Consider the following 20,136-nt stretch of genomic DNA (forward strand, 5'->3'; position numbering starts at 1 on the left):
ATAAAACACATTATCAAGTCGTTTTTGTGTTTCAACCCCTTCAAGCTTAAACTATTTTATGTATCTAATCTAAGTTATAAAAGCACTTTAGTCAAATTGTATCTATCACGAGTGACACAACAATACATAATTCGAGAATGTAGTAGTAGAGTGTAAGAGTATGACTTTTCAACAACAAATGCAATTGCAAACCTTGACTTCACTTTTCAAGTAAGACATGATCGACTTAATGTAACTATTTATTGTTATAAGCTTACAAACTCATAAGTGTATCATTACTTACTTCTAGAACACCTAAAAACTTGTATTTATACCATTTTCCCTTTGTAACATTTTATGATCCTTGGAGAAGAAATGAGTATGAGCGACATGGCAATACATAATTCGACAATGCAATGGTCGAGTTTCAAGATATGACTTTTCAACAACAAATGCAACTGCAAACCTTGACTTCACTTTTTAAGTGTGATATCGTTTCTCCACTTAAAAACCTTGCAACGTTCATTTTTTCTCTCATTGGATTCCGATAAAATACATTACCCAATGAGTCAAATTCTATTCATCAGGATTGACCTAATGAGACAATTTATTGTTATATAAGCTTTAACACGGGAATATTATAATCTCATGAGTGCTATTATGTAGGTTTCTTAGTTAAAAGAAACATTAAAATATTTAACATGCAAAATTTAAATGAGAAAAATGTTCTAAAATTCAATATTAGTATATGAAACTACTTTAAGGCTAGGTCACAATAATAGCAATTGAGAAAGAGCTAGAGGGAAAAACAGACTATTAAAATGGTTTGAAAATAGTTTCATATTTTGGAAGAGATAGATAATACATTTCAAAAGTAGAGATTTTCATCAAATAACTATGGGTTTGGGGATGAGTCTACGTGGTAGTTCACCTAGGTTAACATTGCCAAAAACCTATTATGATAAAATTTCAAAGAAGTAAATTGCACATCAAGGGCAACGTTCTTTTATGCATAAGGATGAGCCTACACAATGATTCATTTAGGTTAACATTGCCAAAAACCTATTAAGATAAACTTTTAAAGAAGTAAGTTGCACATCAAGAGCAATGTTCTTCGATGCAACTAAGCTCTCATTCTTGTAAGCAATTAACTTACATACTCCATCCTTTATACCACTTGTACTATTAATAAGGTCTTTCACCTTCTCTTCTTGATCATCTAAAAGATCCAACATACCAATATTTTTGGATGTGTTCATATATGTCTCTCATATAACCCCTAGTTTCTTCTAACTTGCCTTGTATTATTACTCCATCAACCAGGTTCCCTTCATTTTTCTCTTCCAATATTGTCTCGATCGTCTGTAGACAGCCACCAATGTTCTTAATAAGAGAAATCAATATTTTTAAATGCCGAAGTAGTGAGTTCACTTGCTTTTCAATCCCATCCAAGTGACAAATGATCCTTAAGAAACCAATAGAGCTATCATGCCCTCCAACATTCTCAAGCGCACGATGAACTACCTTCTTCCTTGTGACCTTTTTCATTTTGTGTATATTTGCTTACACATTAGGAGTGCAGTGTACAACATTTGCTATGGATATATTCTTCTTTGTTGTTGAAGCCTCCATACTGCACAAAATACATATATTAACCTTAAGGGGTATATAAACTATTCTCAAAATTTAGCAATAGTGAAAACTCCCAGATGGCATTGGATTAGCATTCTAATGCATTAAATCTAATTTCGGCAAAGTTCTAAAGTCTTAGGGGGCTAGATTTTCAAGTGATTTTCTAAGTGAATCTCCAAATCATCTCACTTAGCTCATATAATGAATTTTTTGACATTGTATTAAAATCAAATGATATGTTTTTTATCACTCGAAACATTGTACAATCTATGCGAATATCCGATATTGATTACATTTCCACTATTTACACCTACATCTATTGAGCCAAAATAAGGTTATCAAGCACTCGATGGAAGTCCTTTTGGAGAGAGAGAGAGAGAGAGAGAGAGAGAGAGAGAGAGAGAGAGAGAGAGAGAGAGAGAGAGAGAGAGAGAGAGAGAGAGAGAGAGTGTGTGTGTGTGTGTGTGTGTGCGTGTGTGTGTGTGTTTTGTTTATGTTAGTGTTAGTTTTGTTAGTAGGTAGGTTAGTTAGTTAAGTAGGTAGAAACCAACTAAACTAAAATATATTCTCTATGTGTGTGTGTGTGTGTGTGTAACTAAACTAATAATTTTAATAAAACAAAATTACAACCCATACTAAGAGAGAGAGAGAGAGAGAGAGAGAGAGAGAGAGAGAGAGAGAGAGAGAGAGTGAGAGAGAGAGAGAGAGATCACCAACCTAGACCACATTCATAAGAAACTATTTGAAAGACCAATCCTTGCAAACAAAACTCGTGTGCTCACAAAAATGTAACCAAAACACAAACAAAGAGAAGCGTAATAAATTAAATTGTACCGAGCAAACTAAAAAAATAAACCAATACCTCAACCAAACTACAAACCAACTAACATTAAAAAAACTTACAAATATTCTCTCTCTCTCTCTAAAACACCATATTGGGGAATATGGGAATTTTCAATAAGTTTGGGACATGTCAAATCTTTAGATTTGTCAGAACTTGAACACTATAACTCCAAATTGAGCGCTCTATAGCTCAATAGATTCCATTTTTCAAGCACTTTCCAATGATAGGTTTTTATCATATGGTTTTGAGAAACTTATGGTTTTTAGTATTCAAAAAATGGGAATTGGGAGATTCCCAAACTCACTAATATTGTGTTCTAATAAAACCTTCTAACAACTAGTTAACAACGAAACTAACAACTAACAACTAACAACTAAATTAAACGATTAAAATAATCCTAACCAATTAACTAGAAAATTAAACTTACTAACTAATAATATAATAAACCAAATAAAAAATTAACAATATTACTAACAAAACACACACATACACACTCTCTCTCCAACCAACCAGCTAACCTACATAAATTTACCAATTTACTACAAATCTCTCTCTTTCACACACACACACACACACACACACACACAAACAAAACCAAAACTAACTTACCAAACCTCTCTCTCTCTCTCTCTCTCTCTCTCTCTCTCTCTCTCTCTCTCTCTCTGTGGCAGCTACTGCGAACTGGCAATGGGTATGGTGGCAGAGGTGAGCTAGCAGTAGGTTAACCTGGGTGATTGGCGACGAACTCTAGAATTGGTGCCAAGCCAAACACACTACACTAGACTAGTCCTATGGACGAGTTGGTGACTTTTCCTAGCAAAAACTCGCTCCCCTTACCTACACCAGTAATCAATCCTCGTGACCACAACTTTTGACACACATGTCTCTATACCAATCAGAGCGAGCTCATCAACTTAAACTGAGCTGCAAGATCAAATGTAGCCATTACTCAGGGAGTATTAAAGAGCACTATGAGACAGTGTGATGTTAAGTTTAGCTGCTACACGCCAATGGCTACGCGATTGAGTTGGAGATGTACTATAGTGGACTAGGATGCGAGCATGGATAAGGAAGAGGTAGAAGCAATGTACGAGGTGCTTGAGTTGATGGACTGGTACTGAGTCAAACAGGTGACCATGACTTATAAGCCCAATTAGAGAGAGATTATGGGGGGAGAGAGAGAGAGAGAGAGAGAGAGAGAGAGAGAGAGAGAGAGAGAGAGAGAGAGAGAGAGAGAGAGAGATGATGGGATAATGTACCTTCACAATCATTGTTTCCATCACTTAGCCAATCATCACCAATCATTAACCTTTTTGTTAATGAGGAGCCGAAAAAATTCAAAAATTTCATTACCTTTTTCAAATTAATCTTTTTTCATTTACCTTTGTAGATTTGGGAGCTCTTTGGTGCTTTGGTGTATCCTAAATCTATAGCTCAAATGATAAAGTATAGATGTGGCCTTCTAGGGAAACAAAGAATGAGAGCAACACATTGGAGTCAAGGTAGAATTGCAATATGTGTTTTTCTAAATTTGTAGAATAGTTGTCATTTATGGTGAAGAAAGTATCATCTTTAAAGATATAGAAAGTATCATCTTTAAAGATATCAATTGCTAGGTTCAATGATTTGTTGAAATAAATGGGTCACCATCTCCGTTCCTCTTGAATCCTAATATAGACTTCTATAATTATTCTTATACTTTATTGACTAAATCATCAATAATTGTTCGTATACTCTACTCACCAAATGTTGAGGGTGAGTGCAACTATATTACTATCTTCAACATTCTAAAATTATGTTGATTAGTTCCTTGCCTCCCCCACCTTGCTTGTAGATCAAGTAAGTATTAACAAGACTATTGATTTCAACAAATAGCATCATGCTAAAATATCAAGATGAGCCATGTATTAAAAAAAATCGTTTTAATTAGTGCATAATGCATTTTTCTCTAAATTGGCTTGTGAAATAGTTGATGTTTTGATGGGTATATCTAATAGAGTCTTTCTCTTTCAAATTGACCTTTCTTACTTATTTTACTTTCCTTAATGTGTTGAAGATCTCTTCTTTTCCAATTACTTCTTTAGTTGTCAACCTACACATGTGCATATTATCCTACTTTAGCAACCAATTGCATTGGTAGGAGTAGTTCTCATTTGTGTTTATATATCTCTAGCCTTATGTTGTTGAGAACCACCTTACACTCCCATACTTGAATTCTTCGTGTCTTGCATTTGTAGATGTGTAGTACATGACTTATATTTAGTGCTTTTATGTGTTGGTCCCATTGGATGCATTCATAATTTAAAAAATCCATTCTTTGTGCAACCCTTGATTTTATTATGTTTGGTCATGGTGCATCAAATGCACCTTGATTTAAGTGTGGCCAATCAAATAGAGATTTGCAAACCTACTTCTAATTTAAGTGAGTAAAACTAAATTTTCTTTTCAATTTCATTTCTCATTGGATGCAAGTCTCCTAGAGATATGTGTTCTTTTGAAGTAACATGAAGTTTAAAGGAAGACCAATGCTCATGACCATTCATGTAAAGAATTGACAAAAACTTGTACCTTTATCTAGAATGTAATCTTTGAAACATGTTCTAAAGAATTGCTGCAATGTATTCTATAAAATGTGTTCTATTTTTCCATTCACAAATTGCTGTAAAGTTGATTAAATGAAGAAGCTTGAAGTTTGTTAAAATATTGCAACACTTCATTAATAACTAATCGTTTTTTGCATGTGCAACATGTCATTTACTAAGACTTCTTGGTGAGCAAAGGGAAGTAAATCGTATGATAGTGCAATCAAAAATGCCAAGTAAGTGAGGTGTGGCCTCATGGTCTTCACAATGATACCAATTGCATGAGGTGCAACTAGGGGGCTTGGTCAACAAGATTAGCTAGGCCAACTAGTATCTTTAAAGTTGCTTTTGGTCTCTCCACCAAAGATAATGAGAGAAGATAATTTCTGTTATCCCCACCTCGCCACATAGCAATTGCTAATATTGCCACACCACCATCACACACTCCCCTACACCAAATCCACGTATACTTCTACACCCACACTCTCCTGCACCCAAACCCACATATATTTCTACACCCACACCACACTCTCTCCATTCAAACCCACCCCATATGCACACACACTTACCTTTGTAGCGATTAACCCGTAGCACAAAGCTTGACATTTCTTATCACCTTACACACTTCATATTGTTTGTTATGGATCCTTCATATTATTCTAATCACAATCCTTATATCTTATAAATCATATTGTTCATTGCAATGCATTTCATGCACAAAATCATGCTTTGCTTAAGGTCCCACCTCTTTCATATAAGACATTATACCATATCATATGCTATATTGGAATAGATGGATATGAGTTGCAATAGTCAAGGAACTTTTGACATGGTCAAAATTTTTCTATTTGTGTATTACATGTATATCTAATACATCTCTCACATTCATATCAATATTTGTGTAAAAGTACATTTAAGCTACTGTGCAATGATGCTAGGATGATTATCCTTTGCTTTGAGTGGACTTGCCCATGTAAGAAGCTTTGAGATCACGGTTGCTCTTTGTAGCATCAAACTTAATAATCCTTGTAGCTATGGGCCTTTTTAGCTTGTGTTTGTTCTAACACCTAACATCTTCGGAAGCGCAAACAACCATTGTATACATTTGGAAATTGCTTCAATCAAAATAAGAGTTTCTCTATGGCATTCCCACCCACATGAATGATTAGCATACTATTTTGGGACTTGTGACACGTGCACATTTGTTGGAAAACTTGTACCTACTTTATATTTAAGTACGTATATAATTTTGAGAACTCATTGTTGTTAAGTGCAATACACTCACGTTTGTGTTTGTATGTTTAACTTCATTTCCAATGCTATTCGTTCTTGGGAGCTCTTCTCATAATATATGTAGTATCCATTCCATTTGCCTATACAAACTTGTGCATATAAGAAGTCTTCAAAACAATTATTTGTAAATATACATGCTTAAGAAATGAGCTTAACTCTCCAAATAATTTATGTGTTGCCCTTAGTCAATTGGACTAAATTAAACAACACATATGCCACAAGAAGTGCTTTGAGTGTTACAACACTCCAATGCCCTCTATTCAAGTCGACAGAAAATGGGTACTTCAAGCATCACACCATACTTTCTCCCTAGCCATAAACACATTTAACTTTCATACATAGCCACCATACTCCATTTTGTATGCCTAGAAAATACCCTAACATGGATTGGCACCACACACCTAACCCATTCCCTATTACACAAACAAGGACACACATAATTGGACATTCTTTCATTCTACACCTCCATTACACTCTTCCCTATCCAATCATGAATCAACATCCAAGTGTAAATGCTTGACCAATGATTGTGCACTCAATTTCTTTCTAGCTCTTTCTTGTTAAAGGGAAGATCAAAATCAATACTAGTGTAACATCTTGCTAATAGTTGGAAGTTAGCATTAGAAGGTAGAATTTGGAAAGGGCGGCTTGGTCTTAAAGGAGATCACTCTTTACTCATTGTATAGTCTTCTAAAACTACATTCTAAAATTATTTTATTCCTATGAATGAGAATGCAACTTTGTCTTTATGTTGATGGAAGAGGGATCGTATAGGTATTTGGATATTTGGGATGGTGTTGCACATTGTTTTAAGTCTAAAGAGAGAACTATAAGGGAGTAATCTCTCACCATTGAAGCGATTGACTATCTTTGGCAATCTTAATGAGGATTGGCCATCCTCCTTTGCTATTTTTGAAGATAACCCCTTTGCACGTTGGGTCAATCTCACAGGAGGAAACCCTTAGTAAAGCTAAAGGATAGAAGGGACTTTGCACTGAGAAATCTTAAGTGGTTTGCCATGGCTATAAAGTACTGGAACAAATATTCTCCCAAAGACACTAGAAGGTGTTGAGGGCAACCCCTTCAACAAAACTTTATCTCTTCATGTGGAGGATATTGATGAACAAATTACTAGTCAAAGTAAAAGGTATTGAGGGCAACTCCTTCAATAAAACTTAATCTCTTCATGTGGAGGATATTGATGGCCAAGTTACTAGTAAAGTGAAATTGAAGCATAAGTTTATCTCTCCTCCCTTTTGCAAAAGGAGAGATCATGCACATGTTTAGGGTGTATCCTGAAGTGAATTCGATCTAGTCTAGCCTGAGGAAAGCATTGCATCATGTATTGTAAGTTGTTCTTTAATTAATGTACTAGAAAATATAGTCACGATAGTCCCAACTTTGATCATGACTGTAATTGTGCAAGAATTTGAACATATGAGATAAAAAGTTGAATTTCTCAATAATTGTGGCCAATATGAATCTCAAGGTAATAAGCTGCATCCAATACACACTAAGCCCTTTTGAGCCATAGGAGGATCGACTGGTACCACGACCTCCCCATAACCAATGCAATGTGCTCCAGAAGATGCTTCTAATAGCCTGACTGTGTTAGTCATGTCGATCTATCCTCTCCTAGTTGTGAGTTCTTATCAAAGTTTGATGAAGTCGTAGGAGCTCTGGCATTTTAGGTGCATTTTCTTTATTTGTCAACTTTGTGTGTGCATTCCTATGCCAGCTATTGCCTTCCATAATCTCCCTACACCTGCTAGACATTGTCATTGCCATCTGGGATTTTTCTAGGGTGTCCCCTATTTTTTTAGCATTTCTTTCTATGTCACCAACATTTAATGCTAGTCAACCAGCATGTATGGCCTCTCTTGGATCAAGTCTGCCAAATTTTTAGTGCTCCTGCTATTTATAGATGCAACCCTCCACTTGGCAAACATACACACTCTTCAGTCTTCAGTCTTTCCTTTGCAAATGCACACTCCGACTCTCCATGCTTGATGCTGCCATCGTCATCAGCCGGATTTGGTGCCCTCACTGATGCTTTGGGCTGTATGCAAGGATTGATCAATCCATCATCATTGTATCAACATTCTTCTTCAGTCAGTGCAATATTCTTCCCTCATCTTCTGCTCTCTCTCTCTCGAATTAAGTTTGCCAATTTTTTGGTACTCCCGCTATTTATAGCTGCAACCCTCCACTTGGCAAACACACACACTCTTCAGTCTTCAGTCTTCCCTTTGTAAGTGCACACTCCGACTCTCGATGCTTTGGGGTGCATAGATCATTCTTTCACCGTAGCTACCCTTTCCTACCACTGGGGAGGAGAATCACTGTATATCTAGAAAGGTCCCATGGGTCATAATTTGGCCTTCTGTGGACGATAATAAACTACTGTACTCTACTCTCTCTCTCTCTCTCTCTCTCAGCTTCTTACTATATTCGTGTTTCTCTTCCGTTGCGTACTCTTACAAATTTTACTTCTTTTAGGGTTTCAAGAATGCCACCTTGATAATCTGCGATTCTGTAGTCCACTCTGCCAAGAAGCAATGATTATTGGATGCCGTCCCCTCAGTAGTCTGCTCCTTCATGAGACGGTGGCTATTCGACGCCTTCCATTACTTCAGCTCTGCAATCCACTCCGTTGAGAGACAACGATTGTTACCCACCCTTGGCTCCAGTTGAGCCTCACCTTTCCCCACCCTCAACTACTCAAGGTTCAATAGGCCACTCCTTCGTCATTTGATGATTCGGAGTCCATGATCCATGAATTTTTAGATTCCCTATCTCTCACAAAGGGGGATTCAGAGTGGTTTTTTTTTTTTGCCCTTCACATAGGCTCCTACTTCTTCTTCAGCTTTAGAGGGGGTCCCTATGTCTCCACCCTTGAAAGGGGGGGAGGGACACCTACTCATCATGAAGTTCGTCACCTACCATTTACTCTTTTGGGATGGCTGTCTTCCACCATTCATTTCACCTATTGATACCCGCGATCTTCAAATTCTACCTAGATTGGGGCCTTGGAGATTCAACTGTGACTTGGTGATGAGGCCTTCAAATTCCTTCCAGCATGGAGTTACAAAGCTAATGGCTTCTCTCCCAAGCTGGGTTCGATTCTACAGTTTATCCCGTCTACTGTTCCTAACTATAGGTTACCTTTCAAGTGGAGATCTAGGACCTCTGAGATCCTCTATACCTTTTTCGTATCTCTCTTTACTCCTCTTTCTTAATCCCTTTTTGGACCTAAGAGAGGGTGTTGAGATACCACTTCTTCAATTTACGCACTTCATTTAGCGTTTTGCGTTGACAAACCCAAAAAGGGGTGGTGTCTACATTTTGTCAATGGGTGCCCACACAGTGGTGCACCACCCTAGACAGCTTATGCTTATAAATAGGCAGCCACTTTATTCATTCTGCACCATTCCAGTCATTCTTCACCCCTCTTCCTTCGTCACTCTGACACTCTTCCCTCTTCGCTCCATTGTTGCCCATATCCCTACTGGAGGACATCATAGTTCATGGTCACTCTTCCTCTTCTACTTCAAGCACCTTGTCCCATCACTCACATCTTGCATTTGGAGGCTCCACCTTGTTGGCGTCATCATCAAATTGCTGGTGACTTCACTCCACCTAGGAACAACATCCACACCTTGGCTTCAGGCTACAGGCTTGTGTTTGCACTCCTGGAGGCCCCCTTCACATCTGGCATCACCTTCCCCAACCTAGCATCAACATTCGCTTGCTTGGCATCACCCCATATATGGGATCAATTTCTACAGCCCCACGTACCTGCATCTTTGGGTTGACAAGCCTTCACTAGCTGCATTTACCCTCCTAGTGGCTGTCCTTCTTCTGGTGTCATCATCCATCCCCTAGCATCAACATCTAGGCTGCTCCCCCTACATTTGATAGTTCCTACACACTATGATTTACGTTTTGTTGTCCACGTTCACTCAACGGCATCAGAGGACTGTAGTTCTTGCTCCCTCAATAGTTGTCCTTCACTGTGCAAATTCCCCATAGGTACTGCCGTCTAATTTAGACAGGACAATGCAGTTATCTTTTGAGCTTTGGCTACACTATAGTAGCTTTTCTTCTCATAGCATGATTCAATGTATCATCATCGTATGCTTCTTTTGTTTCTAAGTTTTTCTTCCCTCTCAATGTTTGCTGTAGACACTTAATGTTTCTCCTTGCAAACCCTACAATTTCTCTGGTCTCTTTGTTATTTTCTTGACAACCTCACAAACCAAATATTTTTAGTTGCTTATGCTATTAGCATCTCATAAGAAACGTTTTACCTCAAACAAGAAGCATTCTTACAATAGTATTGCTTCGAGTGCATGCCCTCCACTGGCTTGATGTAGAAGGCACCCGCTCAAAGGAAAGTTGAAGCAAATGTTAGGCCTTACCAATGTGGTAAACAAAACATCCTACAACAATCTTGCCACCTTATCATGTCCAATAGAAATGGAGAAAATAGATCACTAAGAATGACCCTCTGATGGGAGCTACTTCACTTTCAACAAGAAGGAAGGAATCTTGATTACGACCCAATTCGTTTCTACAATAACAATGCCACATTGTTATTGTTTATTAGGAAACAAAAATACCAACTACAGTCCAGTATTGGACTTAGAGAAACACAAAACCATGCAACCAAATACAAAAGCAAAATTCTTCCTACACATAAGAGACTTGCCAAGGAGGGTCTTACCAAAATAAGATCGGCTTTATGTAGAAACTCTACTTGACGGGTTACAAGAACTCTAGTCTTCTTTTCCAGAGCTTTTCAGTACACAATTTCACGACGACGAGGCCAATGCTGCATTTTTGAAACTACATCGACAAGAAACCCAATGAAAAAAGACCTTGAAAACAGCAGAGCCTGTGTGAGCATCAACAGCACTAAAGACATCATCCAAAAAGTAAACATCAGAATCTTGATACACAACCCTTGCCAACTGGACTCTCTGCTTCTGTCCACCACTAAGGTTGATACCACGTTCACCTATCTCTGTTTGTTCTACCATGAACTAGAACCTGCCACAAAAGTCATAATATGAAATAAATATGCAACTGGGCGCAATTTGTTTGCAAACAAAATGAGAGAGTGCAATAATCAAATATTTCACCTCTGAGGCAACTGTTTTAACTGGTTTTCACTGTGAAGTGCTAAGCAGTCGTCTACTATTAACCTCATTCTAAAGTTATAGCAAAACACAGTTTACTTTCATGTGTCAACCTCTCATCCTAAAATGTAGGACCCAGCGGAAAATTTCTATTTTAATGCATCAACCTCATCCTAAAATATTGGACGTGCCTGAAAGAAAATTTCAAAATTTTAGAAACAGAGATAGGTGAACTTTGATCTATTCAAAATTTTAGAAAAAGAAACTCACTGTTCCTGAAAGCTTAGGCATTTCAACAAGCAAAGCAAATAGTAGTGAAGATTTTCCAGCCCCTACAGTTCCAACAATAGCAACTAGATGTCCTTGTGGTATCTTCAGATTAATACCACGTAGGATTGGTTTGGTCTTCTCCTCATCCCAAGTAAACTGGCCATCTTCCACAATAATGGAATATCCGGGCTCACTAAGAGAATCCCTTATCACATATCCTTCCAACTCTTTGCTGATCGTGTAATTGTCAAGCTGATCAACAGAGACCAAAGCTTAAGATAAAGAAATGATGGCCTGGGGAAATGTTCGGAGCCCGAGATTTGAGAGAGGCATGCGCACAGAGCTGCCTGTCGTAGAGAGAGAGCGCGTGATCAGCATCCTACAGGAGTGCAAGCAGAAGAAGGACCTAGAGCAGGTCTAGAGCCTCCAGGCCTGCCTGTGCCAGCGTAACCTCGAGTCGCACTCACTCCTTGGCAACCACATCATCCCTGTGCTTGCGGAGTGCAGCAGCTTCCCCGATGCTCAAGCCATCTTCGACAGGCTGCCCCATTGGAGCGAGCATTCCTGGACCTCCCTCATCTTTGGCTACTACAATTGCGGTGACTTGCAACATGCATTCCATCTCTTCCGTAAGATGCAAAGGGACAATTTTGCCTTGCCCAGCAGCTACACCTTCGTTACTGTGTTGAATGCTTGCGCTAGGACAGAAGACATTGATAAAGGCAGAGAATTACATACTGAAACATTGAAACAGGGCTTGGAAAAGGAGCCTCATGCCGAGAGCACATTGGTGGATATGTATGATAAATGTGGTTCGCTCACAGAAGCACACAAGGTGCTTAACCAGCTTCCAGTTCACAATTCTGTCTCTTGGATTGCGCTCCTTGCAAAATATACTGAACAGGGCCTCGGTAAGGAAGTGCTGAATTGTTACAAACAGATGCAATTAGAAGATGTGGCTATGGATGCTGCTACTTTTGTTCTTTGCTTAAAAGTTTGTGGTATTATAAGGGCCCTAGAAACAGGCCAAGAACTACACTATAAGACCACTGAAAGGGGATGGGAAAGAGAGCTTAATGTTGAAAATACATTGGTTGATATGTATGCCAAATGTGGCTCACTTGGGGAGGCCTGACAAGTTTTTGACAAGTTGCCCATTCAAGATATGGTTTCATGGACTGCATTGCTTGCAGGATATGCAGAGTAGGGGACTTCTGCTGAAGTGTTGAATTGTTTTAAGGAGATGCAAGTGGCAGACATCCTTCTCTATGCTGTGACACTTTTGTTGTGTTTGAAATCTTGTGGTTCTATGGGCTCCCTGGAAACAGGTAGGTCAATACATATTGATATTGTTACAACGGGATATGAAACATAACTTCTTGTAGGCAACACACTCGTGGACATGTATGGCAAATGTGGTGCACTTGTAGAATCACATCGAGTGTTCAATGATCTCTCATCACGAACTGCAGTTTCATAGACTGCAGAATATGCCGATAATGGGTTTGGTATGCAAGTACTGGCTTGCTACAAACAAATGCAATTGGATGGTGTATTAGCATATGCTGTTACATATGTTCTTTGCTTGAAAGCCTGTGCCATCGCGGGAGCCTTGGAGACGGGCCAAGAAATTCATGCAGAGGTGAGAAAAATAGGCTTAGAAATAGATCTATCTTTAGGCAAGATGTTGATAGAGATGTATGGAAAATGTGGTGCGATTGCAAAAGCACGAGTAGTGTTTGATGAGCTTCCTGTTTGGGATGTTGAATCATGGATGGAAATAATAAAGGCTTATGGCGAGAACCATGAGGGCAACATGGCTGTGCGATGCTTCGAGGAAATGCAACAGCAAGGCATCGAACCGCATTCTATCACATTTATATGTGTTCTTCCTGCATGTAGCCATGCTTGCTAGTCTGGTGGACAACAGCCAGGGGTATTTCAAGTCAGTGAGAGATGATTATCACATTGAACCAACAGAGGACCATTATGCGTGTATGGTGGACCTTTTTGCAAGATCAGGATTCGTTTTTGAAGCAAAGAGATTCCTTGCAGCAGTGCGGTGCGCTTCATCAACAATGGTCTTGACAGCTCTTTTGAGCGCTTGTAAGATCTATGGTAAAGTGGATCTAGGAGAGGGGTACTTTTAGGAGCTTGTGGAGGTCGATCAAGCAGACTATGCTCCATATTTACTGATGATAGACATCTATGCAAGTATTGGCATGTGGAATGATGCAGAGAGTGTGAGAGAGCTCAGGAAGTTAGCTAGGGCAGAGAAAAAACCTGGCAGTGCATCCACTGAGGTGGATAAGCAGCTGCATGAATTTCTTGTCCATGAAAGTCACAGAGAGCACATTTTCAGTTCACGCTGGAAGCGTGCAGGGTATATTCCATATTCAGAAATTAATTGATCTTGCCTTATGAATAGCTGGTATGTTAGAACAAGAGGACTCTTTAGTTAAAGTTTCTAATGATTTTTTGGAGTAGATTGATTACTGAAATAACCTGCTCCAATGGATGCTTTCTCAGAGTGTTAAATTACATTTGGCTCTATTTTCCAGGCTATGTCACATCAGCCAATACCTTACCTCTATCCTGAATGTGTGTCTACGAAGAATCAGTGGAATATGATTTCCGAGTACTAAAGTCCTTTGAAAGCACTCTGCCATAAGGTAAAGAGGACTCTTCAGTTAAAGCTTCTAATGATATTTTGGAGCAGATTGATTACTGAAATAACCTGCTCCAATGAATGCTTTCTAAGAGTGTTAAATGGCCTTTGGGTCTATTTTTCCAGGCCACGTCACATCAGCCAATACCTTACTTCTATCTTGAATGTGTGCCTATGAAGAACCAGTGGAATATGCTTTGCGAGTACTAAAATCACTCTGCTATAGGGTAAAGAACTATTTGAATATGGGTATGCCAGACTAGCAAACATTGAGTATTAGGCATGTAAATCTCTTTAATAGAGGCTAAGTATGTAAATTGCTTTACAATATGAAAGAGGTCTCGATCATGCTATCAGTTGTATGTTTAGGGGTTGCTGTGCATTCTGATGGCTATAGTCCATGGTTGGTGGATTATGCAGATATGCTGCTCAGTAAATTTGGGTATCAAGGTTGCGGACCATCTATATGCCACACCAACTGCATGTTAACTATCCAGAGGTTTGTGTATTCCTTCTTAACTTCCCCCAGGCTCCTGCATTCCTTGTGTTGACATGTTAAAAAGCATCCCCAGCAGCCCACCTCCATATACACTCATTCATCTAAACAATATAGAATGTCGCCTTGTATCTTGCTGGCTGCTGACTTCTCATGTCTTAACAAACTTATGTGTCATTTTGCACCTTTATTGGATGTTTTTGACTGTTGCTTCTGCATTGCCCCCAATGTTTTGGCATAGGAGACCTACACCTGCTTAATGTAAAGATTGCCAGTCATTTGGAGCTTTTTTTCTATCTTAAGTTCATTATTGCAGCCTTGAAGGATGATGATATATTCAAGTGTATAGGAAAAGCCGACAGCAAGGCCTTGGGCTTCACCAGTAGCCAATCTGTATATAGTAGTGCCATCAGATATCTATGTATAGCTATTAACAATATGTACTTTTTAAATTACTCGACTAATGTTGTGTACTAGGAATGACCTGTATTCCAGGTGTTGAAGTCTGACTCAGAGTGTGCCTTGGTATCTATTTTGCAAGAAATAGAAAAGAGGGAGGGCAGTTGGAAACAAACGTTGGCAGACATAAACGTAGATTTTATTCAATCAGTGCCATAGCTCCATGAGGCGCAGAAAGAATACAAGCCTTTATTTGTAGGGGTCAAGATTCTAATTCCCTACTATCAAGAATGTGCACTAGATGACTTTGTTACCATTAACACACAAGACTGATTTTGATTCTTTATTCGCAACAGAGAATGGTAATGGTAAGCAGGTTAAGTAGAGTAAGCAAAATGCCTTCAAACGAATGCCAGATGAGTGTTGTTGGGGTTATTATCGTATATTTGCGAAAGCCCCCAGGACAGGTAATAAGAGTTCATAACACAGAGAAAATAAAATCCGTAAACGAAGAAGATAAGAAGTAATAGAAATCCAAGAGACAGGAGAATCCTAATTGTAGAATATATTTCTCGCATATGAGCTTGAGCTCAATCCCTGTACAGCATATGCATCTGCATAATGACCATAAATCTAAGGCTATGGCTTAGTGAAAACCTAATTTAATTCAGCCCATGTGATTCATGCCTGCCATACATGAGATCAAGCATCAAATAATATGTACGAGGCTCAAAACTAGGCTTGAACTTGCATCAGATAGACCAATAATGCCCTATTCTCGAGCAATCCAATCCCAATGTAGCCTAGATAGACCAATAATGCCCTATTCTGGGTCTTTCAAAGACCCTTCGTTCAGCCCAAAAATCTCAGTTTTAATCTATAACAGCAGCAGAACCAGAATACATCAAAACAGTCCACCAAAAGCCCTATTCAAGACAGCAAAGAGCAATAATCTCCTCTAGAATCAAGGTAGATCTGAGTATTCCCTGTATGAACTCTTGTTTCAAGCATGCACCATCTGCTTTTTGGCTTGCTGAACTTTTCATGCAGTAGTTCTCAATTTCAGTCCAAAACTTGCGTCAGATTTTATGGGGGCAGCCTTTGAAGCATTTACATTGATCAATCTCTCTTCGCACTTGTCTAGGGTTACTAGAATGGTCACTTAGATGTCTAGGAGCACAAAATCCACTTCCAAATTCATGATAGACGACCATAGACAATGTAAATTCAGCATGAATATTGGTAGAGCAATCCCGTAGGCACACATGTAAGATATTGCCACTATCATGTTGAGTTAGCTGCAATGAATCTTCCATTGCTTGGCATTAGCTGTCATTTATTGTCATACAGTTATTTGGCTGTGAATCATAGCTAGCAGTAGTGACAATCATCTTATGCATATCAAGAAGCTTGAAGGAGCACCAACTTTGCAGTTTGGCAAAAGCAGTGCTATAATATCTTGTTGCAGAAGAAGTAGAGCTTTTGTGTAGAGATGTAGGTTGAGAGAGAGAAGAGATAGAGACTCACGATTTGTGGTACTGAAGAGTGTGCCTCAATAATGATTTTAGATAGGTATATATACTATGTACAACTTGGCCCTTATGGGCGAACACGGGCACTACCCTTTATCCCAACAACTTCCCCCTAAAGGCAATGTGCCCAAAGGTAGAGGAAAAGATTCAGCTAAGTCTAAGTATGTACAAAGCTGAAGAGACTATACCTATCCAATACCTATCATCTATTGGCAATGGGCAAACCTCTTTGCTGGAAGACCTTTCGTAAGAAGGTCTGCAGGGTTATCATCAGTGTGCATCTTGACGAGCTCAATGCTCTTGCTGTCAAGTACCTCTCTGATAAAATGATACTTCATCTGTATGTGTTTTGTCTTTGCATGAAAGACAGGGTTCCATGCTAACATGATAGCACTCTGACTATCACAGTGGAGAGCAAGAACCTTAGTACTCCCAAGCTCAACAACCAAACGTGACAACCATAAGCCTTCTTTGCATGCCTCAGTGTGGTAGCCACATACTCTGCCTCCATAGTAGACAGTGCAACACACTTTTGCAGCCTGGATATCCAAGAGACAGATCCGCCTGTGAATGTAGTGGACTTCTTGCAGTCCGCATGTCTAGCATAGTTTGCATCCGTAAAGCCAACGACAGATGTCTTCTGCTTACCAAAGCAGATGCACAAATCCTTTTTGCCCTTGAGGTATGTCATAATACCTTTCACTGCTTCCCAATGCTTCTTGCCAGGGTTTGCCATGTACTGCTAACCACTCCCACTGCAAAGGCAATGTCAGGACGTGTAGCAACCACAGCATACATCAAACTGCCAATGGCTGAAGCATACGGAATCTTGGCCATTTCAGCCTTCTCATCATCAGATGTAGGGCTGTCCTCTACACTGAGTTTTCTAAGAGTGCGCAACGGAAGAAGAAACACGAACACAGAGGGAGAGAGAGAGAGAGAAAGCAAAAAATGAAGGAAGAAAATCTGCATTGACTGTAATGAATGCTGAATACAAAACTGTGGACTGATCAGTCCCTACACGCAGCCTGAAGCGTCAGTGAGGGCACCAGATCAGGCTGGAGATAATGGCAGCACCAATGTCAGAGTGGGAATGGAGGAGTGTGTGCTGGAATTTTCAGAAGAAGTGAAGTAGAATGACACGGGGGCATCTATAGATGGCCCCATATCATCAAAACAGGCCGACTTGCCAGGAATTGGCCGACTGCATGACCTGCCCAAACATGGGCCGACTGCACACAAAATGAACACAAGAAATGCTAGAGCTCCTCTGTCTCCTGCCAGACTCTGACAAGAGCTCACAACCAGGAGATGACAGACTGGCAAAGAAATAAGACAGGCTAATACCCCCTCTCAGATCTTGGGAGAGTTTGAAGACCTAACAACCGCATGTGATAAAGCAAAGAAGCCTGAGGCAGAGGCTTCGTGAAGAGGTCAGCTGCATTGTCCACCGTGGGATAGTAGGCCACCGCCAGCTCCGAATCCACAATCTGCTCCGGAACGTAGTGATACTGAACCTCAATGTGCTCTGTACGAACATGAAACACCGGGTTCTTCGCGAGAGCAAGGGCACTTTGGTTTTCCACGCGCAGCTCCGTAGGTCCAGATTGTGGAAAGCCAATCTCCACCAATATACGACGGAGCCAAAATGCCACCATAGTGGTGTGGGAGCTTTCGCTTAACCGCCAAGACCCTCGGACCGCTTATTCTTTCAAGCGTTTCAAGCGAGCTCCTATGGCTATCTCTCACCTAGCCGACGCACCGTCAATCCTACGAGTGTAGTGAGCTTACCTTGATGCTCGATCGAGTATCCTCCTCCCTCTTGCACTCCGGTAGCTCCACGATCCTAGATGCTAGCTCAAGCATCCTCAAGCCTCCTCCATCTCCAAGCTTCATCCTCCATAGCCGCACGCGCAAGAGGAGAGAAGAGAAGAGAAGAGAAGAAGAGGAGAGGAGATGGTGAAGAGCTTCACCCTCTTGATCCCTCACTCTCACACACACTCACTTCCTCACACTCTCACACTCCCTCTCTCAAGAGCACACACAAGCAAGAAAGAGAGAAGAAGAGAGGAAGAAGAAGACTCCTTTTGCCACACACCAAAGAATGAGCTTCTCCTTCACTTTTCAACTTTATATACAAACCCCTAAATCCCTTTTGGGCGGTCATCCCCTTTTCCCCTTTTTACATGGCCGGCCATAGCCTAGGCCCTTTTTCCCATTGTCCTTCTATCTTCCTAGCTTCCTTTCCACCGCCCGTCTACATTTACAAACTGCACGGGTGAGAGCCCGGCGCTCTTTTACAAGATTTCAGGGTGCGCCTTTTTATTTTAAAATGCACATTTCCCCTTTTGCATTTGCCTTGGACTTTTAAGGTTGCCCTGCGCTTTTGGCCTTTTCTCCTATTCTTTCTTCAATCGGGCTACCTTTTTTCCGCCTTTGCCCTGCGTCTTTTTTATTTCCTTTTGCTTTGCTTTCTTCGTGTTGGGGTTAACATTACCCCCCTCCTAGACGAGTGCCAATCCCATGGCACTCATTGTCGTAAGTAGCAGGTGGTAGCATGCACCGAAGACGTGGGTGACAAGGACGCCTGTGGTTTCATGGGGTTTGCATTGGTGGCCGGCACACGTGTTGGTTTGTTGGGGATTCTGCACAGGACTATTCTTTCCGGGCTTGTCGGATGGTGAGGGGTGAGCAGTCAGAGTTGGGTGATGATGAAGAACGAATGACACTTCCGTTGTGGTCTTCAACACCTGCAATTGAAAACCTCTTAGGTGGTCTCTCCCTAAGGGTAGTGCTAGTCTTCCCTATTGTGCACAAGACATATTTGATTAGTTTGGGAGACAGGTCGAACTCTAAGCAAGCTGAGAGTATTGTCCTGCACTTGAGGACCCAAACTGTGAATATACTTCAGTGCAGGCATTATGTGAGTGCTTGTGCATACTTAGATATTACTTAGTTAGAAGACTGTCGGCCTGGTTCCTTGTATAGCAAGGGGTCGGTGAAGCAAGGGGCTAAGTTGATGGAAAAATGTGTCAATGAAGACGGGGAGTACACTTGAAGATTGCTGGAGATGTCATTATGGTCTTTCCATTGTCTTTCAAGCCTTGCTTACCACGGTGGGTTGTAATGGCATTGAGATGAGTGCAAAAGAATATCATGGGCGAGGCGAGCTCCCTAGGTATGCCCTGCCCTTAATGTGCCCTCATCAATTGTGGGGGATGTATGAAAGGGCTAGGGGATTAGGGACGGAGCCAGCCGACCAAGGTCGCTAGTCATACCTAATTTGAGGACCCCTAGGTG

At 40.3% G+C, this 20,136-nt stretch overlaps 3 protein-coding genes across 4 annotated transcripts in view; 2 read left to right on the forward strand and 1 right to left on the reverse strand.

Annotated features, from left to right (window-relative positions):
- Positions 1 to 10,771: 10,771 nt before the first annotated feature.
- Positions 10,772 to 20,136, reverse strand: part of LOC148027060 (pentatricopeptide repeat-containing protein At3g03580-like) — a 72,456-nt gene continuing 63,091 nt past the window's right edge. For both annotated transcript variants that reach the window (XR_015692927.1, XR_015692926.1), the window contains 2 exons: positions 11,057 to 11,382; positions 10,772 to 10,903 (listed from right to left, as the gene is read on the reverse strand). The gene's annotated coding sequence lies outside the window, so the exon portion shown is untranslated. The remainder of the gene's footprint in view (positions 10,904 to 11,056; positions 11,383 to 20,136) is intronic.
- On the forward strand, positions 12,376 to 12,876 carry LOC148027061 (pentatricopeptide repeat-containing protein At1g03540-like). Its single transcript, XM_087690378.1, has one exon. The coding sequence runs from the start codon at positions 12,376 to 12,378 to the stop codon at positions 12,874 to 12,876; it is 501 nt and encodes a 166-aa protein (XP_087546504.1).
- LOC148027062 (putative pentatricopeptide repeat-containing protein At3g49142) lies at positions 13,051 to 14,152 on the forward strand. The gene is made up of 4 exons (XM_087690379.1): positions 13,051 to 13,069; positions 13,229 to 13,594; positions 13,644 to 13,847; positions 13,944 to 14,152. The coding sequence occupies exons 1-4, from the start codon at positions 13,051 to 13,053 to the stop codon at positions 14,150 to 14,152; spliced, it is 798 nt and encodes a 265-aa protein (XP_087546505.1).

Source organism: Lygodium microphyllum, chromosome 13, assembly GCF_053477565.2.
Source record: "Lygodium microphyllum isolate KBCC chromosome 13, Lygodium_microphyllum_v1.1.10, whole genome shotgun sequence".
In the NCBI taxonomy this organism is placed as follows: Eukaryota; Viridiplantae; Streptophyta; class Polypodiopsida; order Schizaeales; family Lygodiaceae; genus Lygodium; species Lygodium microphyllum.